Source organism: Sesamum indicum, linkage group LG10 (genome assembly GCF_026168435.1).
Source record: "Sesamum indicum cultivar Baizhima isolate 11 linkage group LG10, ASM2616843v1, whole genome shotgun sequence".
In the NCBI taxonomy this organism is placed as follows: Eukaryota; Viridiplantae; Streptophyta; class Magnoliopsida; order Lamiales; family Pedaliaceae; genus Sesamum; species Sesamum indicum.
Window position 1 is genome coordinate 1,249,390 of NC_142666.1, and position 26,684 is coordinate 1,276,073.

General features: G+C 33.5%; 5 protein-coding genes and 1 pseudogene across 8 annotated transcripts; 4 read left to right on the forward strand and 2 right to left on the reverse strand.

Annotated features, from left to right (window-relative positions):
- Window positions 1-1,324: 1,324 nt before the first annotated feature.
- Window positions 1,325-4,763, reverse strand: LOC105172843 (uncharacterized). 3 transcript variants are annotated; one of them, XM_011094423.3, is made up of 7 exons: window positions 4,356-4,760; window positions 3,590-3,825; window positions 3,260-3,518; window positions 2,291-2,470; window positions 2,025-2,180; window positions 1,751-1,929; window positions 1,325-1,578 (listed from the first exon to the last, which is right to left on the reverse strand). In XM_011094423.3, exons 1-6 carry the CDS (start codon window positions 4,383-4,385, stop codon window positions 1,756-1,758), a joined length of 1,035 nt encoding a protein of 344 aa, XP_011092725.1. In that variant the 5' UTR covers window positions 4,386-4,760; the 3' UTR covers window positions 1,325-1,578; window positions 1,751-1,755. The 3 variants fall into 3 exon arrangements, with proteins under 3 accessions (XP_011092725.1, XP_011092724.1, XP_088741666.1); XM_011094422.3 differs by having other exon boundaries at window positions 1,325-1,929; window positions 4,356-4,758; XM_088885540.1 differs by lacking the exon at window positions 1,325-1,578 and having other exon boundaries at window positions 1,768-1,929; window positions 2,020-2,180; window positions 4,356-4,763.
- A 2,233-nt stretch (window positions 4,764-6,996) lies between these two features.
- Window positions 6,997-8,275, forward strand: LOC105172970 (2-hydroxyisoflavanone dehydratase pseudogene; annotated as a pseudogene).
- Window positions 8,276-10,757: 2,482 nt separating this feature from the next.
- LOC148785173 (serine/threonine-protein phosphatase 7 long form homolog) lies at window positions 10,758-13,299 on the forward strand. The gene is made up of 6 exons (XM_088885893.1): window positions 10,758-11,471; window positions 11,580-11,608; window positions 11,713-11,939; window positions 12,015-12,102; window positions 12,194-12,637; window positions 12,714-13,299. Exons 1-6 carry the CDS (start codon window positions 11,096-11,098, stop codon window positions 13,194-13,196), a joined length of 1,647 nt encoding a protein of 548 aa, XP_088742019.1. The 5' UTR covers window positions 10,758-11,095; the 3' UTR covers window positions 13,197-13,299.
- A 502-nt stretch (window positions 13,300-13,801) lies between these two features.
- On the reverse strand, window positions 13,802-14,887 carry LOC148785174 (uncharacterized). Its single transcript, XM_088885895.1, has one exon. The coding sequence runs from the start codon at window positions 14,885-14,887 to the stop codon at window positions 13,802-13,804; it is 1,086 nt and encodes a 361-aa protein (XP_088742021.1).
- A 4,678-nt stretch (window positions 14,888-19,565) lies between these two features.
- On the forward strand, window positions 19,566-20,973 carry LOC105172837 (putative carboxylesterase 12). The gene has a single exon (XM_011094414.3). It carries the CDS (start codon window positions 19,572-19,574, stop codon window positions 20,628-20,630), a length of 1,059 nt encoding a protein of 352 aa, XP_011092716.3. The 5' UTR covers window positions 19,566-19,571; the 3' UTR covers window positions 20,631-20,973.
- Window positions 20,974-22,864: 1,891 nt separating this feature from the next.
- LOC105172727 (cyclin-dependent kinase inhibitor 6) lies at window positions 22,865-24,699 on the forward strand. Of its 2 annotated transcripts, XM_088886054.1 has the most exons (5): window positions 22,865-22,959; window positions 23,062-23,304; window positions 23,423-23,487; window positions 23,811-24,020; window positions 24,201-24,699. In XM_088886054.1, the coding sequence occupies exons 2-5, from the start codon at window positions 23,074-23,076 to the stop codon at window positions 24,268-24,270; spliced, it is 576 nt and encodes a 191-aa protein (XP_088742180.1). In that variant the 5' UTR covers window positions 22,865-22,959; window positions 23,062-23,073; the 3' UTR covers window positions 24,271-24,699. The 2 variants fall into 2 exon arrangements, with proteins under 2 accessions (XP_088742180.1, XP_011092584.1); XM_011094282.3 differs by having other exon boundaries at window positions 22,938-23,304.
- Window positions 24,700-26,684: the final 1,985 nt, after the last annotated feature.

Below are 26,684 nucleotides of genomic sequence, written 5' to 3' on the forward strand. Positions count from 1 at the left end.
TGATTCTGAATTCACGGCTGGACGACGTTGATTGGATATTTTGGGTGAAACCGAAAATGTCGTCGCCAATCTCTTTTCACACTTATCTCTTGTGTTGTGCATTACCATTATCTATCTAATAACAATTTATATTTTCTAATTACATGTAAACCTATAAAATTATTTCAAAATTTTTTAAAAGAATTTATCAAATTTTGAAATAAAATATTTACAACCATATAAGTTTTTTAATAAAATTAAAAATTAATCAAGTTTTAAATTTTAATAGGATAAATTACAAATTATTCACATAAAATTTATCATAATTACAAGTACCTCTTATTATTTAAAAAATTATAAATATCTCTTTAAATTACAAATACCCCTTTGTGACAGCTCATAAGTAGGGAATACTTGTATTTCAATATGTATTTATAATTTTTCAAACAACGAGTGAATATTTATAATTAAAACAAACCTCAAGGGAGCCCTTTGTAATTTATATATTCTAATAATTTGACGATTTTTTCAATGTCTATTACAATATGAAAAGTTTATTACCCAAACATACTAAAATTTTACAAACTCTTAACATTTTTTTTGTCAAAACACTTTAACAAATTAAATTTTAAAATAGAAATTCAATATGTTTAAGCTCTTAAAACATCTTATAAAATATACAAAATGAAAAAAGGAGCTCTGATATCTTCCTTATTCAAACACTTTAACAAATTATTTATAGATAAAGATACAAACTCTTAAAACCATCTTATGAGATGCTGCAGTATTCCAAATAAGTATAGCCAATCAGAATAATATCTATAAAAAGAAAAAAAAAAAGTTTCATCAAAACATAAAAGCAGATACCATGAAAACGGGGAAGATTCTAACACAAATTTATTGTATGATTAATTATTCTCTTAAATTATATAATGAACTTAATATATAATTAATTTTAATTTAGTGGAATCCAATCTAAATTAGAATTTGAAGAAAAATATGATTTCTTACAAACAGTTTAATTAGAATAAAGAGATAGGAAAGTCGCCTAAAACTTAGAAAATGAGTAGTATTTATGAAGAGGGTAACAAGAAGCAAATCAGTGTTCCTCTTGAGTCATTGTTTTTGGGATAAACATCAGTTACATAATTTCATCAACAATGAATCAACAGTTCAATATATCCTGCAATAATTATCAACATACATGAAATGAACATACTCACACATTGAACCTAACCTCCTACCACCTCATTCTTTAGGTTCAATGATTCATATGACCAAAGTGTAAGAAATTCAACAAGATAATAATTCCTCATAAATGAAGCCAATCATTAACCCTACCAAATGACATATGAAATTTGGCAATTATTTTCAACATCAATCAATTACATCATTCATTCACTACATTAAAGTAGTCATAGCAGCCGAATTCCAATATAGATTCATCATTATCATGACAGGGCTAAGGCTCATCATATGATTGGTTATCAACACTAACATTTTCTTGCATGCATCAAAACTTCTCTTAATGGTTTCAAGACACCTCTTATGTATTCTGGGAAGACCATCAGATCCTGCAACCGTACATGTCTATAACGCCTGAATTTTCATCACAATCAGTTTAGCTACACCATATATCTCAAAAAACAAGTATCAGGAATTAAGCTATGGCCAAAATTGCAACGGGGACATGCCCAGTTGGCTTCTGCAGTCGAAAGAATTAATGAATAAATAAGCTAAACTAAACATGCTATACATAGAGAGATCGCACCGCATTTACAACTTGTAATCTTCTTCTAGGAAACTCTTGTACTGTGTTCCCTTCAAAGTCTTTTTGACATCCTCCCAATTTTCGACCTGTGAAGACAAGGGTCCTTTATGTATCTTTACTTGACGACTGTGGAGGTCTCGTTGTGGAACCTTCAAGAACTCTTGAACGTCCACCAATTTCTGAAAGTAGGTGAAAGAGAAGATGAAAGTTGAGCATGGAAGCATAGAAAATGATATGCAAATAGTCGAGGATAATGAAATGTCAAATGCCTTACTGTACGGTTTGTAATTATGTCCTCATAGTAGAGGATGATATGCCGAGTGCTCTTGAAATATTGCAAGGATTTGGTAACCAGATCTTCAACTTGCTTCAGATTCGGTATGAGCAATGTTGTATTGATAGTTGGTTTGTATCTAGCAAGTATCTTAGCCTGCATCAGTTAAATAACTTTAGGACCAGAATCGTTCTCTCTTTTATTTCCTTTCCCCTTAGGGGGTGGATGTGGGGAGAGGGGGAGAGAGAGAGAGAGAGAGAGAGGACCTCGTGCGTCGAGTGGACATGAGATTTGTGAGTTCCATTCAGTGGCTTGGCATTTTGGTCATAAGAATTTGCAAGAATGGAAATCATCCGACGCAAAAGGTTCCTTCTGAAGAGGAAAATGGCTGAAACACCGTTACTCTTGAAGTATTCCACTATTTGTTCGTGATTCTGCATTAAGCCCTGCAACAAGTCAAAATGTAAGAAACACAGTGCTTACTTCATTCTTCAATGCAGAGAAAATTTATTATGAGAACAGAATTGGGAATGAAAATGTAATTGATAGTGCTAAAAGACTATTTAGCAACGGTAGACGTACTTGAGCCATAAGAAACAAGCAACTACATTCTAGTACAAGCTGCATTTTCATTAGCCAATAAAATCAGGAAGATGAAACCAAGTGCACCAAAGTATAAAGGAGAGTTGTAGATGAGGAAAACAAAGGAGATCTACAACACATGGGAGAGAAAATAAAGACGACCCAACAAATACTACCCACAAGCTTCAATTCAATTCTTAAAAACCATTGTCCTGTTGGTCTTCTTGAGACAATACACTGAAAGCAAATATTCAGATATAGTAATCACATGCCAGAATATTAATTGATGTAAACTTGTGATAAAGACAATTTTATCAAAGTACACTTCATGCTGATAATGTTGATCGGTTTGGTATTAAAATTTGGTAAAGAGGCATGGAAACAGCATCATTAATTGTTAGTTGCCATCACTATTCTGTTAATGTTCTTTAGTTGGCAAGTCATCGTCAGATTTTTGCCACCAGGGTAGAAGGAGTTGAAGAACTTTACTGTACGAGAAGTCACAGAATACTTGCCATACTACAATAAACAATAAGCCCAATACCCTGTAAAAAAACTTGTTTGTGCAAAAAACTGACATGTAATATTAATTTGTATAAATTAGGTAAAAAGCCAGACGACTTTATATTATCCGAATATATAAAAGCTCTCACCTGATTAAGCATCCATTTCAACCCAACCGCAGCAGTGCATTCATTTTTTGACGCACTTGTAAGCATGTCTAGATTATAAAGTTTATCCAAAGTTTCTCTAATTGTTGATATGTTACTTCTCCGGACCTTAACTGAGAATATCTCCCCATTGGAGCTTATATTGATGTGACTGTTCAACAATGTTTCAAACCATCCACTCCCAGACCTCTGGGTCGACAAAATTGCAAAGTTTCGTACGGGATTGCATGCACATTCATCCCTAGTTAATCAGAAGCGGGATATAAGTAAAATTAACCATAACATAAGGCATAGCTTTCAACAATGCTTTACCTGCTGAAAGTCTTTGGCTTGGGGAAATGCACATAAGGTTTTTCTGAAGGTTCAATCTCAGTCACTTCACAAGGTCTCTCTACAACATGAACGGCCAATGAATGTCGGGCCGACCACACGCCAAATTGTCCAAGACAGACCGAACATATGTAAACTCCACATATCATCACCAAAATCAAAACTACCATCCTCAATACCAGTGTATTTTTCTTAGGAGGTTTAATAGCTAAGCTTTCCTGAAATCCAAGCAAATATCAGAATGTCAATAGAATGCAGAGCATACAATCCAAGACTAAAATCCCATTTATGATCACAAGATTCACAACTCTTCAACTCCTGTAAAAACAAAACAGTCAGCTCGATTGAGCTTCAAGAGTAGCCAAGATTCCTAGAAACAAGAATTGGTAAAACAAGAGGGCTTAATTCTGATATTCAAATTTAATTAAACCACAGAGATGTAAGCATCTGCAAGATCAGAACAAAAAATGGCAGAAAGTTGAATAAATTTCTTTAAAAAAATTCGAACATATGCAAGACAAACAAAAAGACCAAAAACAATAAAACATGGGTTGCTTCATTTGACAGCAAAAAACACTCATGTGTACGCTCTTTCACTAAAATGCCCAGATCAAGAAATAGACATCAATCAATAAAACAATAAACCTCAGCAAATAAGAAATATCACAATATCCGGCTAACACGAATAAAGAAATATCCCCAACCAGCAAATAAGAAAATAAAAAATGGGGGGGAGAGGGAGAAATACCTTGGTGAAGAAACAGAGGTCTTCGGCCATGGTATTTCCGTTCACGCCCAAAAAGGGAAGCTCAGATTCAAGTCGTATCTACCCTTTTCTTCTTAGCTTTATTCATCCTACACTTTTTCTCTTTTTGTATAGTAAATACTTACATGCAACACCTCATGTACAAACACACAAGCGTGTGTATGTATCTATATGTAGAGAGAGAAAATACAAAGGTCCGAGCTTTCTCTCGTGAATAGCAATATGAAAAAAAAAATGTATGTGCTTGAAGAGACCGTTGCCGCGCTCCCCCTTTTTCAATGCTAATTTTCCGATATTTTCCTTGAGATTGACACCTCCATCATTACTCTCTCTCTCTCTCTCTCAGGAGTGAGAAAGGAGGGGTGTATATTGTATAATGTGAGCTCCGATGTGGACGGATTGGGGATGTACAAACACTAAAACGACGCCGTGTTCTGGCTTTGATTTTGCCAACCATTCTCTTGGGTTTCTCATCACTCTAATCTGTAGGTTTGTTGCTGCCTGTCGATTCATACCAAGAAATCCTAATTGTCATATTTTTAATGTTATGAATTTGAAATCTACAAACTTGGTATATTTTTTACTTTAACAATAGACATAAATCCATTTTAATAATATATCTTAATTAAATATAATTATCTAATATTTTAATTAAATATAATTATTTGATATTAATAAATAATATAAGATTATTATTGTTGTGATAATCACTTAACATTGATATTTAATATTAACTATCATAATCGACTTATTCAAAAGTAATAATAATCCATCGTCTTCACTTAAAAAAAAACCTGTAAATAGATTGTAAATTGGTTGGTAATTATGAATATATCGATGTATTAAAAATATTAAAATATATTAATTTTCGATTCAACCAAAATATCAATATATAAGTTCATACGCGTTCGGTGGGATTCGAACATATGATTTCAAATTTGTTCATTGAACATCAATCTTAACTTCAACTATTAGACTAAAACATCATTAATAAAATTCAGTTTTGTTGACCACTGTCTTACATTCACAATAATTTTATAAACATAATAAATATTAATTAAATATATTAATAATTTTATATTAAAACCAATTAGTATGAGAGCATTGTGTTATTAAAGTAATTAATAACTGAAAATTAAAATAGTTTGAATTTTATTTTATATATATATATATATATATAAATGAGTAATTTAATATAAAGTTTAATATGAAAACAATCCATAATAAAGAGTACTATTATGAATAAATTTAAATTCTATTGCTAACTAATTTATGTTAAAAATGTTTGGGATAAATACAAAAAATTGCACAACTTCTCTAAATTCAAATAAAAACAAAAGATAACTTGTCACATAATAAGATAAAATTTCTAAACTTATCAACATATTCCTTTTCTGTTTTTAAATTATAACCTTTTATATGGTAAAAAAGAAAATATAGACCCTACATGATTTGAAAAATTACATTTAACACCCTTAAGGTTTGATTTTGTATAATAAACATGTCTTATATTTAATCAAAATTCATAAAATTTGTTGATATAAATAAAAAAAAACTTTCTAGTTACTTCTAATTGATTTATTTTTATAATGGTAATTTAATCATAAAAAAATATTTTAATTTGTAATAAATTAATCAAAGGTAAATATAATTTTTTTTTCCCAATTTTTTTGTTAACATCGACAAATTTGATGAATTGTGACTAACGAATATATTTATTTATTAGACGAGAATAAATTTAAAAAATGCTAAAAGTAATTTTTTAAATCATAAGAGATTTACTATAATTATACTAAATATGAGGAGTTACTGTTCATTGTCAAATCATATCTTTTAATATATATTTTTAGATATATATATATGTGTATATGTATATAGTATTTTGTTTGTTAGTGAAATATAATATATATATTTATGTTAAGTAATTTTTTTTTATTGAGGAATTTCTTTTTATATTTTAAATAATAATTATAATTTTAATGCATAATTAAATACAGTGTAGTATTGTCTCTAAAATGATTTTGTTAAACTGTTATCTTTGAAATAAAAAAATATAATATATAAAATTTAAATAAAAAATTTAGAATTAAGTATGTATTATTGGTATATTGTCCTCAAATTTCAAATTTCTCAAATATTTCAGTGAAATAGAAAAAATTATAAGTACAAAATATTTAAATGGTCTAAGTTGAAAAAATTTATAATTAAGAGTTAAATGCACTATGTAACATGTTGAAAATACATTCATTAGAATTTTATATGTGAACTGATAAATTTTATAGATAATTGAAGTAATAAAAATACGAATTAGGTATATAGTAGTGATATATTATAAGTTAATAATTATTTTTTAATAGTAATTATTAATTACATTTCACAAATATTATATATTAAATAATATATAATACATATAATAAGAAAGAAAAAAGAAGAAAAGAAAGAGAGAGAAGAAAGTTGGGACAAGATGTAAGAAGAGAGAGAAAAGAACAAAAGAATATAATAATAAAACATATAAAAAATAATTTTCACACTTAGTGATGGTGTGAAGTTACAAAACCAAAATTGTTTTTGTATTTTGGCCCATCTTAGAGTTTTTGTGGTTTGGCCCAAAACACAAAAACAAACATAGGTTTGGAGTCAAAGTCAAGATCCGACATTATCTGCCACAGTAGTACATAGATAATTTGTTCATCAATAAGCACACACTCGTACACACACTCAGTCCTCTCAGAAAACGGAACTATCATCTTCTTCATCAGAAATGGCCTCAGATTCCAAGGAAATCGCCTACGACATGTCCCCCTTTTTCCGCTTGTACAAGGACAACACCATCCAGAGACTAGGACAGCCGCAGGTCATCCCACCGTCCGACGATCCAAAAGCTGCCGTCCGATCCAAAGACGTAGTCATTGACCAGAACACCGGCATATCTGTCCGAATTTTCGCGCCGGGTTGCCGTGATCCGTCGCAGAAGCTGCCGCTCGTAGTGTACATACACGGCGGCGCATACTGCGTTGGATCACCCTCGAACCCCGTCTTCCACAATTTCGTCTCTATATTAGTTGAAAAATCGAACGCTATCGTAGTTTCAATTGATTACAGATTGGCGCCCGAAAGCCCTCTGCCGATCGCGTACGAAGATTCCTGGGCCGCATTCCAGTGGATCGCGGTTCATGCTAACGGCAATGGCCCCGATCCGTGGCTCAACGAGTACGCCGACTTTCGGCGCGTGTTTCTTGGGGGCGAGAGTGCTGGAGCTAACATAGCGAACGACGTGGCGATCAGAGCGGGAACCGAACAACTCCTCGGCGTGGAAATCGTGGGGGTATATTTGGTGCATCCTTTCTTCGCAGGGGACGAAGTGGCAGAACTGTACAAGGTTCTCTGCCCTACAAGTAGCGGCCGCGGCGACGACCCGCGGCTGAACCCAGCGGTGGATCCAAGGATCAGGAACATGGCGGGGCGGCGCGTGGCGTTCTTCTTGGCGGAGAAGGATATGCTGAGGGAGGGGGCCAGGGGTTATTATGAAGGGTTGAAGAAGAGCGAGTGGCGTGGAGAAGCGGAGATTTTTGAGACTGAAGGGGAGGGCCACTGCTTTCATTTGTTCAATCTGCATTCCGAGAAAGCTGAGGCTCTAATGGATCGACTGGTCGGATTCTTGAATCGTGCGTAGGGTTTCTTCGTACACATTGTCAGGGATCCGGCATGGTAGCCAAGGTGAATAATCTTGCAACTTGGTACCATGTTTACTTGATTTGATAAAATTGAATAAATAATGTAGACTAATAGCTCATTTACTTTAATAACTGAGGGCCGACCTAATATAAAAGGTCAAGCCCGTTTGGTGGAATAAGTTATTATGCTATTGGAGGCAATTATATAAATAAATATTTTATAATTAATTATGAATTCTTTTATTATTTGTTTATTTGAGATACTTCTATCACCTATTTAGTAAAATATTCCAAGTAAACAAGAACTTAGTATAGCAGTCAGACTAGGATAGGATGAGTTGATTTGAATTCAAATATGGTGTAATAATATTTGGATATCTTACGATAGTAAAGAAATTTCATAAATGGCTTGGGTAAGAACTCAATGCAGAAATAATTACTTTTGTCAATGCCAATGTTGTCTTATAGCATTTGCACGTGGAAGCGTAGCTCCACTCCACGTTTAATTGGCTTATTACGAAATTATAATATTAAAAAATGAGGATAATCACACTCCGTAAAGATTTTGTGTAATTACGCGTAAATTTTTTATAGTTTGAGAAATTATCCTAACACCCCTGAAATATGCTCCGTCCAACAAATAAATTTATTTATGCTCAAAATTTATTGAATCTGTTGATATTGGTAAATAAACTCAATGAAAATTCATGTTTACTTCGATGTACTTATTACTGTCTTATTATAAGTCAAATAATTTTTTTTGAATTAACGCGTGAAGACGTTTGATGGTAACTTGGTCATAGAAAAATTTATTTGACATATAATAAGTCAGTATTAAGTAAATCATGGATAAATATAGATTTTCTTTCGATTTTTTTGTTAGATGGAAGCAAACTTCAAGAGTACTAAATATAATTTTTTTAAATTACAAAAAAATTATACGTAATTATATCAAATTTCAAAAAAATCAACTATCATTATCCCTAAAACAATAAATAATAATACTGCAAACTAAGGTTATGATGTCGTACTCTGACTAAAAACTTCACAAATTTTGTTTTTATTAAACTAACTTCACATGGTCTTTTTTTTTTTTCAATTTCTTGTGAAGTGCTGCGATTTTCTTCTTAAATTAAGTAAAATATAAAAACTTATATATTAACATAATCAATAGCAAAGCTGTAAGAATGTGATGAGCAGTCAAAATGAAATTAATGAAATTGACGGCTATTGTGGCATTATGAAATTCCTCACGTGAGCTTTAATATTTTTGTGCAAAATTTTAGAATTTGATTTGGTAAGTAAAATTTTTAAATTGGAAGAAATTAACATTCTTGCTAAATTAAAGCAATTAATTAGATTTTTTCATGCAAATTTACTTTGATTGAACTTTTTAAAAAAGAAGAAATCGATATTTATGGTAAACTTAAACCAATCAATTAGATTTTTTCATGCACAATTTATGGATTTAGTTTCTTTGTTAACTAACATTTTTTAAATAAATTAATTCTTGATAAAACTAAACCAATCAATTAGACTTTTTATAGATAATTAAATAATGTTAAAATTTTTGTCAGAATTGAACAATTGAAGACAAATATGTATAATCATAGAACAATTGAACAATTAATTTTAGGATTTTGGTCAAAATTTAACTATTTAGGTCAAATCTAAATAATATAATATATAATAGATATATTCAATTAAAAAATTATAATTTTAAAAGTACGCCTTACGCTAGAATGAAGATGATCATACTGAAAATTATGAATTTAAGAAAATTTCAACAAGATAATTTCTGATGATTTTATTTAATATTTGTAATTTTTAAAAATTTATATTTCTCAATTTTTTAAAATAATATATATTTATGTAATTCTGAAATTTTAATTTTTTTTAAATTTTTGTGCATTTTGCTGTAATTTCAGAAAATTTTCTGTAATTTTGAAAAATATATATTTAAGTAATTTTTTAAAATAATAATTTCTAAAACATTCATTTCAAAAGTATGAATTAAAAAATAATATTAGGAAATATAAATAAAGTGAAGTTCTCTTCGCATTACGAAAAATAATTAGAACGCAGTGTAAAATTTTAATTAAATTATAAAATAAAATCGATATATAATGTGCACTAAAAATATATATGTGGGATATTGAAATTTATATATATATATTAGAATAAATATTCTCAACATTATAAAATATAATAATAAATAGGAGATATAATTTAAATATGTCAAATGCGTTAAAAATTATAACATATGCCATTAATGCCTATTTACCAAACAGAGAATTTTCATAATTAAAAAATTTTAAATTCTAAAAATTTTAGGATTGAATCAAAGTTACTCAATTTTGGTCTTCCCTTCAAATATATATATATATATATATATATATATATATTAATGGGGATTTTATTTAAAAAATACCAAAAAAAAGAAAATTTAGTAAAGTAAAGCCATTTGAGAAGATTCAGTAAAGTAAGCGGCACCGCGGTCTGTGACCGCGGTGCCTCAATTTTTTTTAAAAAAAAAAAAAAAATTTCTGTGGCACCGCGGTCACACACCGCGGTGCCACAGAAAAATGTTAATTTAATTGCCACCGCGGTCAGTGACCGCGGTGGCATTATACATTATAAAAAAAAAATTAAAAACAGTGAAGAACCGCTATCTGGGATAGCAGTTCTTCACTAAAATATAAAAAAAAAAAGTAGTCAAAACCTGCAGCCTGCAATTGCAGGCTGCAGGTGAGGCACCGCGCTTGCCTCAGTTACATATTCACGGGCACACTTCTACAGTGTGCCCGTGAATACATTTGATTGCAGCTCACACTATTTAAGTGTGAGCTGCAATCCTCCTTCACCATACTCCTTTAACATTTCCTTCAACATTTTCTCACATTTGCTCCTTCAACATTTCCTTCAAATCTCTCGGCAATTCCTCCTTCTTCAATAATTCCTCCTCCTTCAACAATTCCTCCTCCTTCATCTTGTTCTTGTTTTTGCACAATTATTACATCTTTGTCTTTAAAAAAATTTAGAGCGAAAATGTCGAATTTTGGCCCTATTGATACCAGTGTTTTGTACGGGCAATTAAATCACAGAACAGAAGATGTGTCCGAAAATCCGGATACAACTTTATCAGTACGACGTGGTGATATTGCTTTTTTTCGCGTCCTGCAACTAGCACCACGTCATATTCGTGTTTTACAAGTACTCCAAAATATGGGGTTTCTTGGTGTTTTGCAATGTGGGCATGTTGAAATTGACACCCACTTGATCACTGCTTTGGTAGAGAGATGGCGCCCGGAGACACATACTTTCCATTTTTCGGTGGGTGAAGCTACTATAACACTGCAAGATATCGCCATCCTGTGGGCACTCCCGGTGGAAGGTAATCTTATTACCGGGATAGATACAAGGTGTAGTACCTAACAGTGGCAAAATTATTGTCATCAATTGTTGGGTTTCATGCCCAATGAAGATGCATTTAGATGGTCCAGAATAAAATTGTCAGTGTTATATGTGATAGCCCATTTGAGGCTGTCTTACAGGAGGCACGTATATGTGCCATGTGCATTCTTGGTGGAGTGTTGTGTCCTGATGCTACGGGGAACACCGTGTCATTATTATATCTGCAGCATATGAAAAACATACACGAGTAGTATGTATCAAATTGGGGTTCTGCAGTCTTGGCATATCTCTACCGGGAGCTATGTACAGCATCACAACGAGGGAAAAATAATATTGGCGGTGCCATGCAATTATTACAGATATGGGCATGGTCTCGCATCATAACACTTGCCCCCATTCCCTCGAGTGAATCTTCGACACTGATGCCGACCATTATAGACCCTGACAATGTTCTGCCTAATCCTCCATATGCTGCACGGTATGAATATTTTTATTTATTTATACAGTTATAAATAATTTTGATTTCACTTATTTTTCTTAATTTTGATTTTAGGTGGTCTTATCATATATACCGTACTCATACGGCACACAACGCTCTTCGTATAATAAGGAATGTTTTGGATCGTATGCAATTTAATGAGGTATATTGTTATGATTTTTTTTTTTTACGTTTAGTGTATTTCTGATGCATTTGTTCAAATATATTGACTGGCGCTATATTTTGTATTGTAGTTTATTTGGACTCCGTATGATGATATAACACTCGATCTTGATTCATTGCCCTTTTATGCAACGCGCACACCGTGGCATATACGTTGTCCATTGATCAATTATTCGATCGTGGAGATGCAGCACCCGGAGAGGGTTCTCCGTCAATTTGGCTTTGTGCAAAACATCCCCCCAAACCCATTAATCAGTGAGCGTCGTTTACACACAATAGACAGGCGGGGACGTCAAGACATGAATTGGGCTACGTTTCACGCAGACTATATTGCAAAATGGAACGATGTGCAATCACTGAGGGTGGAAGGACCCGTTATTCAAGGTGGTCTTGATACCGTTTCTGACTACATGAACTGGTATCATCAAATTACTCGGGTTCAAAATTCACATAACATATTGTCTACGAACACGCCGGGCTATCGACCAACTGACACCCGTGATTGGGAATATGTGGTAAGCACCTTATATTTTTTAATATGATTTTAATTTAGTTTGTCGATTATACTGATCATTTTATCTTGTTTACCAGTACAATAGAATGGAGCAGCTAGTGATTGATTGTGAAAATTCCGGAGATGATCAACAATCATTAAGAGATACTCGAGCAAGAGCGCGTACGATCGGGCGTGAAATTATGAACTTTTCTAGTTCACGTTATCCAAATGTTCGAGTTAGACCGGCTGAAACAGCTCGTGGCAACGCATTCGGAGAGGCTGGTCCGTCGAGCGTTTATGCCGAGGCCGGGCCATCTACTGTTTGCACGGAGGCCGGTCCGTCGAGCTGTTATCCGGAAACAGGTCCATCGACTGTTTACACTCCAAATGCTCCATACATGCCATCATTTGATTCTATATTTACACATAATATGAACCCGGAAATTCGAAGACAATATGATGCATCACCGGTTCCATTCGAAAATACCGATGTGCACACACCCGGTAGCCAAAGAGATGACAATCCTCCTCGAAGAAACAGAAGACGACCACGTTGTGGCAATGGAGGGCATTATTAGATTTGTGTATTACATACGGAAATCATAGGAATATTGCATATGTAAATTGAGATGTAAATAAAATTTTCATTTTATTTAATGTGATTTTATCTATTTTCCACAAGAGCAATTTACATTCAATTTAATATAAAGTATGATAACTAAATATAAAGTATAATTAAATATAAAATATATATCATTAAATAATTAAATATGAAAATTAAAGTACGTGTATATATATATATACGTCTATATGATTATTAAATATATAATATGTATAAATATAATATAACGTGTATAATATATAAATATATATTATATAAATGCCTTCACGTGTATATGATTATAAAATTATATGATTATCATTTGATTATATAAAATTATATGATTATCATTTAATGGTAATAAAATTTTATGATGATTATCATACGTGAATATAAATGGTTCTACGTGTATAATTATATGATTATCATTTGCAATTTGCAATCCTCATACAAAATATGATTATCATTTGCAATTACATATCATAAATATAAAATTGAAATTTCTATAAAAATTTGACAATATTTGCAATTACAAAGTTAGGTGTAGTCAAATTTCTGAAAGTTGCATTTAACAAGATATTATCATCCATGAGCTTGACGGGCCTGATATTGTTGGCGAGCACGTACTTGTGGTCTATCCATTTCATTCGGTATTCTAGTAGATACTTGTCTACCCGGGCCTCGACGAGCTCGCAACGCCGGATTATGCACAAGCTCAAAATCCACTGGATCCCAATATTCTTCACCGTACACAGGCTCAAACCTTCCTTGATATGTCTTCTTGTATGATTGTACACTGTAATAGTGAGGAATAAAATTTGATGCATTAACCCCAAAATGCCGGCATGCCTGAATGGCATGTGAACATGGAATTCCATTTGCACCCCACTTGCCACAAGAACACATACGATGCTTCAATTTGACAACATAAGTACGGGAGCCCTGTCCGGTCAAGCTCAAAGTTACCACTGAGGCAGATTGTTGGGTATAGTCAAATTTCTGAACAATGTGACGTACTGCCTCTGCCTGTCGCGCTTCGAACAACTTAAACGCAAAATCAGCCCATTGTTGATTTGCATTGATCATACGATTACACCGTGTAGAGTGCTGCAAGAAATACTGCACAGAGCGGGATAACGTTATTTGCATAATAGCCACAATGGGTAAGCGTCTCGCACCTTTTAATACTCCATTTATGCACTCAGACATGTTTGTGGTTAGGATACCCGTTCTCCAACCACCATCATGCGCCAACGTCCATTGATCCTTGTCAATTCTCCCCAACCAGTTGTATGCCTCTTCGTTCAATGATTTCATCTCTTCCATTATTCGCTCGAATTTTCGGGCGTTGTTTTCAGCCCCTGCTCTCCAGCACAAATCCTTCAATTGGATGTTCTTGAATTTGGTGTTAAAATTCGAGCACACATGCCGTAAATAAAACCGATGTACTCCACGAGGAAATTTGAATGCCGGTACATAATTTATAGCATTGATCAAGCCAGCATGCCTGTCTGATATCAAACAGACTCGATCATCCTCTGACGGCAACAAATGTTTGGAAAGCATTTGGAGGAACCAACGCCATGACTCAAGTGATTCTTCGTCTACGAGTGCAAACGCTAACGGCAGCACCTGCTGATTTGCATCTAAAGTTACTGCTACCAGCATTTATTGTTTGTACTTCGTCTACAAATGTGTTCCATCCACGCTTATAACGTCACGATAATAACGATATCCCTCAATGCATGGTCTAAATGCCCAGAAAACATATTTCAACATGTACCTGCCCGGGCTGTCTGTTTCCAAATGCATCCACTCCACAACGGCTCCAGGATTCCATTTTTGCAATGCCGCCATATATTTGGGTAGTTTCTGAACAGAACTCTCCCAAGTGCCGTACACTTGTTCTCTAGCGGCTTTCAAAGCAAACCAGGCCTTATGATATGGGACTTCAAAACCAAATTTATCTTTCACAATCTGCTGGACATGTTTTATATCACAAGATGGATCTTGACGAACCATACCCAGCAGATGTGTTGCGATCATGCTCTTTCCTAAGTTACCGTGATCAATAGAAATCTCATTCATCAGACATGTATGTGGTCCGACATACCTGGTAACTTTAAATAATCCCATATTGGATTTGAATATGGCCCTCAGCATCCAACAACACCCAGTCTGTGCTTCGTATCTGCAGGCGACTTTCCATAATTTTTTGTTGCTTTCCACCACTCGGTATTCTCGTCGTGCAAATCGAACCGAGTAATCTTGTACACTTCCTTTCAAATGGTCCTTACTTTTAAACAGCATTCCGAGGGCGAGCTCTCCGGTGTTTGAGTCGTAAAAATTGCCCCACCTGCTAGTAGGGATATCAATCGAGTCTGCAGGGACTTCTGGGTGTGTTGTGCTGAAAAATGGAACTTCTGGATATAGGTTCATGCTGTCGGGCACGGCAGGCACGTTCAAATCAAAATGCTCTTGTGCATTCTCACCAAGAACTTCCATCATAACAGGTATACTTACATCACCATCATCGTCATTATTCTGTTCAATCTGGTCTTCTAATTCGACCTCATCTGGTTCTGAGTCAGCTTGCTCAGTGTTCAACAAGCTATCAGCTTCAAGCTCGTCATCTTCATCATTGTATTCAGATGAACCAGCATAATCCGATGAGCCAGAATATGCATTTGTCCCTGCATATGATGATGGGCCTGCATACGACGATGGACCTGACCATGATGAGGGGCCTGCATACGATGATGGACCTGCATATGATGAGGGGCCTGCATATGATGATGGACCTGCATAATCTTCATTAAGACCAAACCGCCCCATTTCTTGAGTTACTACTGGTAAACTCGGCAAATCTTGGGTTATCATAGACATATACGTTCCCCAATCACCAACAGCTGAGTCATCTGGTACAGCATTTTGCAGAACTTTCTCCGCTTCGACAAAAATATCAATCGATACATATCCATTCATCGGATTTAAAAAGAATTGCATATCACGATCCTTCTTAATTGCCAACAACATCTCATTCCTTTGGCCAAAATTAAAAGCTATGTATTTAAAAAATATATGCAATTTAAAATTATTCCTATCCATACCAATCTCGTCATACAAAATTAACTCTAACTCAGCAAATGTAGTACTACGAGAAATTTGCATGAATCCGAGTGGAGGTCGATCATAACTTACAGAACCATTCGAATTGATTTGTTGACCTCCAAAATATATAACAATATCAACAGTGTTTTGATCCGCCATATCTTCAGAACAATATAAAATACACATCAATATATATTTTTTTCATACTATAATAAGATATTTAAAATAAGAACAAATAACACGAAAATTTAATAAATAACTTACGTTTTTTCAATTGTAAATCTTCAAATAACAAGTGCAGAAATTTTACAAGAATTGCGAGATGGTGGTGTATGAATTTCCGAAGGCTGATTTGAGAGTGTAAGGAATAAGAAACTGAAGGATAATTTTTGCAAGCGGCTGATTTGAGAGTGCAGGCTGATTTTTCAGTGTGTATGAATGTGAGAATAGCATCCGACTTATATAGGTAATAAAACCGCGGTAAGTAACCGCGGTGCCACAGACGATAATGCAGAAGAATTGATTGACACCGCGGTAACACATCGCGGTGCCAGATACTGAAAAAGAAAAAATTGACTGACACCGCGCTTTGTTAGCGCGGTGTCAGCACGGGCAATGTACAATGTACTATCCGGGCAATGCCACCGCGGAGCTATAAAATTTTTTTTTTTTTAAAAACGTCAGTGCCACCGCGGTTACCAACCGCGGTGGCTATAAAATTTTTTTTTTTTTTATAAAAACATTGCCATCGCGGTGGCTAAAAAACTTTGACACCCTATCATTGCCACCGCGGTCAGTGACCGCGGTGGCAATAGAAATATAGTTTTTCTGTGTCACCGCGGTTAGGCACCGCGGTGATACAGAATGTATAATTTTTTTTTTAAAAAAAATTCAGGCACCGCGGTCAGAGACCGCGGTGCCGCTTACTTTACTAACATATTTACAATGGCATTACTTTACTAACTTTTCTTTTTTTTGGCATTTTTTAAATAAAATCCCCTATATTAATAGATAGAAAAGATATGTACACACACACGTAAGATTGGTGATTAGCTTGCCTCACCGCTTCTCTCTCTCAAATTGTGAACACTAGACGTACTGAAAATTCGAGTTGATTCACGACACTACTATTCGCATCTTTTTGCGTTCTGATTGAAATCAAACATTACATATTTACAACGAGAATGATTGGGTGCAAATGCATGAAAGACAACAATCCCAACAAATAAACTCTTCTACACAATCAGATGTGCCGATACCGGATTGTCAAGAATAATTTTTTATTTCATTGTATTTTTTACAATTGTATAAAAAAATATACGTTATTATATTTGTATACTTATTTGCAATTATTTAAATTAATATAATTTTAATATTATTTTTTAAACTTTAATATATTATTAAAAAATTAATTTTGTATAATTAATTTATGAAATATTTAATTTAAAAAATTAAAAAAAAAAGCTCAACTTGCTGATCACGACTTGCTATCGTGATTTCAAATCACGACGCCAAGTCGCGATTTAAAATCACGACTTGACAATTTATTTTTAAAAAAAATATTTTTTAATCCGAAATCACAACTCATTATAATAATATTAGCATATTTAATTAAATTATATTGATATAATTTTTTTTATTTTTTAGTAATAAAAAAAGTAAATAACCCCCACTGCCACTACTCAAAATAAACTTTAGTTGAAGTAACATCATCAATCATTCTTTTTAAATAATTATTAACAGAAGTTACTTTAAAAAAAAAGCATAAATTTATAATTATTAATTATTAATAAATTAATATTTTATTAAAATCATTTACGAAAAAATAATAAAATAATATTGTGTGTTATGTTTTTTGCACAAAAAAATAACAAAACTGTGTAATTTTAGTCCAAGTAAGGACAAAATCAATTTGTACACAATATTATTTTTGTTAATTTGTACATAATTTCTTTTATTAACAGTATTAATAACCAAAAAAATTGGTTGGTATCATTACTCAAAGTTAAGTTACACAATATAATTATATGTTGTCAATTCTTTGACATTACATTAATAAAAAAATATTAAATTTATTAATTATGTAATAATAAATAAATAATATTTATTACTAATTACTAATAAATATTTCATTATTAATTAAATATTTACTATTAATCAATAAATTTAAAGGCCATTAATTTAAAAAAAAATCCCATATGAAGTCGTTACTTCACATGGTTTCTTTTTTTTTTTTATTATTATTAAAAAGATATATACTAAACCATGTTGTTTATTAAAAAATAATTTTTTTATGCTTCTAGTAATGCCTTTCACATACACTTTTTCTTAAAACTATTTTTGTGAAGTCGTGCCCACGTTTATCGGTGGTCCAAAGTCCCAGAATATTAATAAGGGATAATTTTATTTTCATCCCTCATCTATTATCTTTTATACAAAACATCTTATCTTTTCAAAAATTATATAAATTATCTCTAACAATCTTTAAATCACTACAAATACCCATGTTGACTCGATCGAACTTTAATTTAATTTTTCAATGACAGAAATGCTATCGGAGATGATTTATTGTTTATACTAATTTTTAATTTAAATTTAAATTATTGTATTAACTCTTTTTATTGAATCTGTATAAAAAAATTATAACTCTTAGTATTTGAAAAATTAAATTACTTTATTAATAAATATTAAAAATTTTATTAATGAAATAATTAAAAATATTAATGAAATAATTAAAAAATATACGAGATTATATTATTTATCCCTATAAACATTATTTTAACACCCCTCTACCTTTTGATAATTACGATACACTCATGAAAGCATTCTATTATTTAAAAATTAAATTAAAGTTTGACCGAGTCAACAGGGATATTTTGGTGTTTTAAAGGCTACGAGGAGTGGTTTCTATAATTTGAAAAGACAGGGATAATTTGTGTAAAAAGATAATAGATGAGGGGTGTAAATGTAATTATCCATATTAATTATCATCAAATAGTTACATTTACAAATATCAAATTTTTTTTCCCAAATCGACAAAATCTAAATTAATTATAAAAAAAAAACAATTCATTTATGTGTTATTGGTGCATATTTTAAAAAAATAATTAATTATATAATAATATAATATATATATATATTTTATAATTAATTTAATTCAACTTATTATCCGGGAAAGAATATTCCCTCCAAGTATATATCTATCATCATTCTTCTCATCTCCTGCAATCAATCAAACATCATGTTGTTGTTGTCTGCTAAGGTTTCTCCACTCTTCTTCGTCATAATCTTTCTCCTCTTCCATTCCTCATTTTCCCATACAAACTCCACATCCGACCTACTCTACGACATCTATCCCTTCATCAGAGTTTTCAGAAACGGCACGATACGGAGATTCATCGGCCAGGATTTCGCCCCTGCAGGACTTGATCCCACAACTGGGGTTCACTCCAAAGATGTCATCATATTTGCATCAAACTTCAATCTCTCAGCCAGAGTTTACCTGCCCAGAGCCGCCGCCGCCACTCCCGTCCACAAACTCCCTCTTCTGCTCTACTTCCACGGCGGCGGGTTCTTCACGGAATCCGCCTTCTCTCCGACGTACCACCACCACTTGAACTCACTTGTGGCCAGAGCTAGAGTTGTAGCAGTATCTGTTAATTACAGATTAGCCCCTGAGCACCTTCTCCCCATTGCTTACCAAGATTCTTGGCTAGCACTAAAATGGACATTTTCCCACTTCAGAGGGAACAACGCCGGCCAGGAACCATGGCTGAGAAAGTACGCCGATTTCCGGCGTGTTTACTTGGGCGGAGACTCTGCTGGTGGCAACATTGCAAACCAGATGGCCATCCGGGTCGGGTTGGAGTGTCCGGATCCAGACATTAAAGTCAATGGGATGTTCCTCAACTGTCCCTACTTCTTGGGGAAGAAGAACGGGTCTGCAGGCAATAATGGGTATGCAGAAACACAAATGGAGAAACTCTGGCTGTATGCGTACCCGAATAGCTCGGGTTTGGATGACCCGTTGGTGAATCCGGTTATGGATCCGAGACTGAAGAGGGTGGGGTGTAAGAGGGTTCTGGTGTATGTTGCGGAGAAAGATGTGTTGAGGGTGAGGGGTTGGTGGTATAAGGAGGCATTGGAGAGAAGTGGGTGGGATGGAGAAGTGAAAGCTGTGGAGGTTGAAGGAGAGGGCCATGTGTTCAATCTGATCAACCCCACCAGCCCCAAGGCTGTGGCCATGCTCAGAGTCATAGCCGCTTTCCTCAATCCTCGGTCAGCTTCGACTGGATCATAATTAATTATATAATAAAATTTGATATATTATGAGATCAGAAAAAATAATCAATCGTATCTATTTTATAATTGATGTTGGGTTGGTGTCGGCTTGCTCATTCATTTTGGTTTTTCTATTTAATTTGGCTGTTTTGAAGAGGGTGCGGTGGATATGACAGGAGATGAGGATATTAACCAGCAAGCCGTGCATGTATTACTCAAAAGATAATGATGAGATTATCATATATATATATATATATATGTATATGAATCATAGATCTGTGTAAGGGCATCGTTTGAATAAGATATTGGTAATGATAATTTTATATGCGTGTGAAGCAGAACAGCCGACCTTAATGTTTCCACATGTTGCTTTGTTTTTATTTTATGGAGATTCTTGCATTGGTTGTAAGATCATGGACAGGAACCTGTTCGGGCCATGAATCAGCCCAACTAGCTAAGTTCATTTTCACCTAATTGTGTTGGCCTTGTCCTGGCTTTACCAGGTGTTTTGTGTAATGAGTGTAAGACAACTGATGCATTGTATTAAAGGTATGTGTCAATCTCTAAAGTACATAATGTGCAATAATTTAAAAAAATGAAATGCCAATAATAGAAAATTAAGGGGCAATTTTAATGGTGCTAAAAATCAGACCAGTCCAAAAACAATCCAGAAGCCCCAACTCAAAGACAAAGCCCTCTCGAACATACTAACCTCTGCAAGCCCAAGGTCCCGTAGCTAGCATAAAGGGCCAACCACATGGGTCGTCCCAATGGCTTCCACATTAGCCCATGTTAGTAAGGTGCCAAATTTGGTGGTATGGCTTTGGCAACCTTACAGGGACATGTGGCGTCTAGAGCTAAAACGTCACACCCAAAGATCTCAGGGTTTTGGCTGAAAGAAGGCTTCGCCTTAACCACCTTGCCAGGGATTTAAGGGTATTCTTATTCATAGACAATGTCCTTACCCACGACAGACATCCTTATCCTTCGGCTCCTTTGAGGTTTGATATAATTAAAAAAATATTCTTATTGTTTAAGAAATTATAATTACCTCCCTAGTTTTTATCCGTTTAAAACAGAGCCTATGTTATTAGCTTCGTTTAGATTCTCATCAAATTTTTATGGTGAATTGACAAAAAAATATCATTATGAATTATAATTTTATATATTTTTTAAAATATTTTTATGAACTATTCCCTATAGCTTATTTATTTTATCCACCTGCAAACTTTTAGCACCTTTTAGAATATTTTTTTATTTAAACAAATTAGTAAGGATAAAGTAGTAATATCCAACTCACCTCACAGTCCAAAGACTAAATAATTATTTTTTATTTAATGTTTATAATTTTTCAAAAAATAAGTGACATTTATAATTATTTTAAATTTCAAATGAGGTAATTATAACTTACCTATAATAACATATATCATTGAATTTAAAATAAAAAATAGACAAGGACAAATGTGCCCTTGGTTTAAGGGGGTCGTCCACTGTGCCCAAATCCATCAATTCTTCAATTTTGGGAATCCAATGTTGGTACCACATTTATTGTCTTATCCCATTTATAGTTGGCCTCGCCCTCACCCTCATGTCCTATCACTCAATTTGGTATTTATTTTTGTATGCTGCCCAACTATAAATTGCAACATCAAAATTTATCTTATGAGTTTCATTATATTCTCATCTAATAATCTATATATGACCTATTTAAAATATCTATCATAGTGGGCTGTATGAAATTTTTGATTGAAAATTTTCATCCATCTCATTATTTATTCTATTTTTGAATGGAACAATTTTTTATAGAGTTAATACATATATATATATATCCAAATTTTTTGAAAAAACAAGATCGGGACAAATAAAAATCGCACTGTCCTATTTATTATTAGAAGTTGTCGGTATATAATTTTATATTAATTATAATTATAATAAATTTTAAGAGAGTTGATTGTAATTTAAATTAAAATATAATATAAAGTGTATGAAACTTTGATTTTTCAGTTAGGTTAAGCAAAAACCAGGAGTGATGACAAAGATTCCCGGTGAAGAAACCGGCTGCCCCGGTCACCCGGTCCTCTACGCGTCATTCAGGTATTTGTTGATTCGTTAGCAGTCATTCTCCATAGGATCCCCGATCTCTCGTAACGGCACCGCCATGGCCCATGTGACTGTCACCGTAACGGAGTCAGGACCACATGCTACGGTAACCGCTTCGTTTAATTTCTACCGTAGGATCAAATCAGCATCGTTTGAAGGATTTCCCATTTTGCCCCTACCTCTCTTCCAGTTTTAGTAGTGAGCTCCGCCACTGAAAATGAAAATTCTGTAGCTTTCAGCTTTTGCAGGTACTTCTGATAATCAGCATACACACACACACATACGTATATTTACACACATTAGCACAAATATCTGTCCTTGAGTCTATATATATGTACATGTATGTATAGGGAGAGACAGAGATGGGGGAGTACATGAAGAAATGTGAGAGGATTAGAGCTACGGAAGATGTTATGTGGTTGAATTTCAGTAAAAAGAGGAAGTTGTACTGTGAGCTTGAAAATGAGTACGCCGGCGACGTAGAACTGGTCCAGAATGCGTCGTCTCCGGCGACTTCTAGGACCTCCTGTTGGTATGAGTACGATGAGTCGATTGAAGTTGGGAGGAGGAGTTCGAGATCACCAGATCTGGAGGTGAAATTTTAAAATTCGAACTCAGTTTTAGTATTTGTCAGAAAGTTGTATTCGAGTTTTCGTTTATAAAAAAGGTTGGAGTGCAGCTTTTATTGATTTTCTTTTGGAATTTTTTCAGAATGTGGATTTGCAAACCAAGGGTTTCGGAATGGAAATTTCCACGTCCATCAACGGCATTTTTAGGTGATAATCAAAATAAAATATTTTGCATTTATTCATTTTCTAGTTTCCAAAGTTTCAGTTTCATCTGCTGCACTTGGATAAATGATATATATACATATATATGCACAGCGAGTATGTCTTTATATATATATATACATGCACATTGAGATATCGTATGTATTTTACATACATGAACCCTTTGTTGCCCATTTTCAGGTGAGTGAAAATACATTGAATTATATTAATTGCATTCATTCAATTTTTAACTTTCACCGTTTCATATCAGAAGCATTTATCATGTAGTGCGGGTTTTAATTTTGTGTTTTACTGCTATTTTTCATCAGAGAGGCGATTCCAAAAGGCGAGCTCTCCGCAGACTCGGAAGAATTCATGGTTATGGACTCATCATCTGCACCATCGAAGAAATCATCGCTTGTGGCGCCAACGTCATACGGGAAATTTCCAGCTTCTGTGGCAAAGACGCCACCGGCGGCGGAGCTGGAGGAGTTCTTCGCCGCAGCAGAAAAGTACGAGCAGAAAAGATTCGCTGAAAAGTGAGTACATATATATTCATCATACAATCGTTACATGTCTTTCCACGTTTCACATGAGGAGGATCTCTGATCAACATATGTAAACCTAGCTCATTCTAGCGGTTGCTTGCCTGAATATTCTTGTTGCTGAAAAAGGAAATCGAGTAGTGATTTGATCAAATGGGTTTCCGTTGGTTTCAGGTACAACTATGATATAGTGAAGGACGTTCCATTGGAAGGGAGGTATCAGTGGGTTCGTTTACATCATTGAATGTGTATTACTATGACTAAAGAAAAAGAAAAAAAGAAAGGGTATTCTTGTTACTCAGAAAAATTCTTACCCAAGTCATGTTGGTCGAACCAAACAATCACATAGTCATAAGATTGTGACCAAATTCTGTCCTGAGTTAGAATTTTCCATTTTTCTTATTCGTTTTTATACCTGCTCCTTTCCTTATTTTGTCAGTACTGGTTAAGTTGAATTAGATGATCACCTGTTTCAGAAGAACGCACTTTCAAGATTTCCTAATACCCAAGTAATCTGGTTCATAATGTATAGCATATTTCCATATTTATGTAAAGAAGTTGGAGTTGATTTCTTCAATGGAAGTTTTTGTACTATGACGATGTACTCTTTCGAGCTCCTTCTAATTGGCAGATGGACCGAGTTCAGTAACAAAGATTTTAATGGTTGGTATCATTTTGGTTTTGATCAGTTGAAAGGCTGTCTTTGTTTGGGCATATTTTGGTCGTTTTCTTGTTGTCTGGCATTTTTTGTACGGATTTTGTAGCCATTTGGAAGAGAGAAGAGTTGATACAACATGAACAGCTAGAAAACCCTCTTTTTCCTGTCTAGAGTGTGGACATGAAAACACACGCATGTGGATGTGAGTACATACATATATATACACGTCCTATGTTTCAGTGTATATATTATGTGATCAGTATCATGGGGCACGTGGATTGATTTTGAAGCTTGATTGAGAACTTTGTCCTTTTGCACCTGGATTAATCTGAGTAAGTGATGACCCATATCTAATTACGTATCTCCCTAATTAATTACGTATCTGAACAGACATGTTCATATATGGAGAAACTAGTTGGATAATTAAGTTTGTTTTTCTGATATTTTAATGTACCGATTCGTGTGGTAAAATCAAGCATCTCATTGCATGTTTTTATCCTGAATTTGTAAGCTAGATGCAAGATTAACCAAAAAAACAAAAAAGAAAAGCAAAAGCAAATATGATCGATCCATTGATCAATCACTTTAACTATGTTATATATATATATATTTATGATATATGTGTAGGACAGAAATTAACAGTGGGGATACGCAACTCTATATTTCCAGACGTTCAGTTTCAAGGCACTATAACAAAAGGTACATATATAATACTAGAGTAATAGTATTAACTATATGATCATAATGGATATATATGCTATCGTATGAAGATATATTCTTAGTTTAGCAGCTAATGAGTGTGCGATGATGTATATGCAAATTAATTAAGAATGCAGCAGGAGCAGCAAGTGTAAGGAAGATTGATGGATTGTCGTCGTCTCAGCATGGATGTATATATTAGTGGACGAGTAGTAATGCACGTGGCGTGATGAAGTGAGTGGTTGGTTGTCAACTGAGTTGGGTAGCATCCATCATCATCATCATCATCAAGAATGAGTGGGATGGATGGAGGAAGAAGGTTGGTCCTTTGATTTATATATATCTCTTTTCTTTCTACATACACTACAATAGAGTAGAATAGAATACATATATCTCCCTGATTTGGGTGACAAACTGGAGCTCTAGCTAGATTGTTGGTCTTCGTGCCCCCTTTGCCCAGTGGTATATGGCCTGGGGATTGGTGAAGTGGACCCACATTGCTTTTTCTTTTTAGTGCATTTCCTCTCCATCTTCCCTTTTCCCCCCATTCCTTTTAACCATTTATTAATGCATGTTCAAGGATGATCGGCTATTAACAATATAAACATACGGGGGGTTGCCACTCTACTATGACTAAATTGTTATTATAAATATATATATATAACAATATAAACATACGGTGGGTTGCCACTCTACTATGACTAAATTGTTATTATAAATATATATATATCATCAATTATTAATAACAAAAATTTAAATATTAATTTGTTTTTTTTGGTAAATTACTGATAGTTATATCATAGATCTCCTCAATTGCCACCTCAAATAATAATGACAAACTAAGTTCTCATTATCATCCACTCTTAATTTTACCAACTAATTTATAATTGATTAACATATAATGTCCCGTTACTATTAATTTTTTTAGTATAATATTGTGGCAAAAATATAAAGAGTTGGTACTTTATATATAATTCGTATTACTACTTAATATCATTTTATTTATTATGCAAAATGACAAATTTGATTTTAAAATTTTAAAGTTTTTAAACCTTGATGAAACTTTAATATTTGAATAAAATCTCATCAAACTATAAATGAAGGGATGATTATGCTCCCTTTCTATAAGATTTTATATAATTACACGTAAACTCCCATAATTTGAACAATTCATTTAGTACTCTTGAGGTTTGTTTCCATCTAACAAATAGATCATCCGTTAGTCAATATTCACAAAATTTTGTGAATATTAACAAAAATAAAATAAAAATTAATATTTACTTTTCATTGACTTATTACTG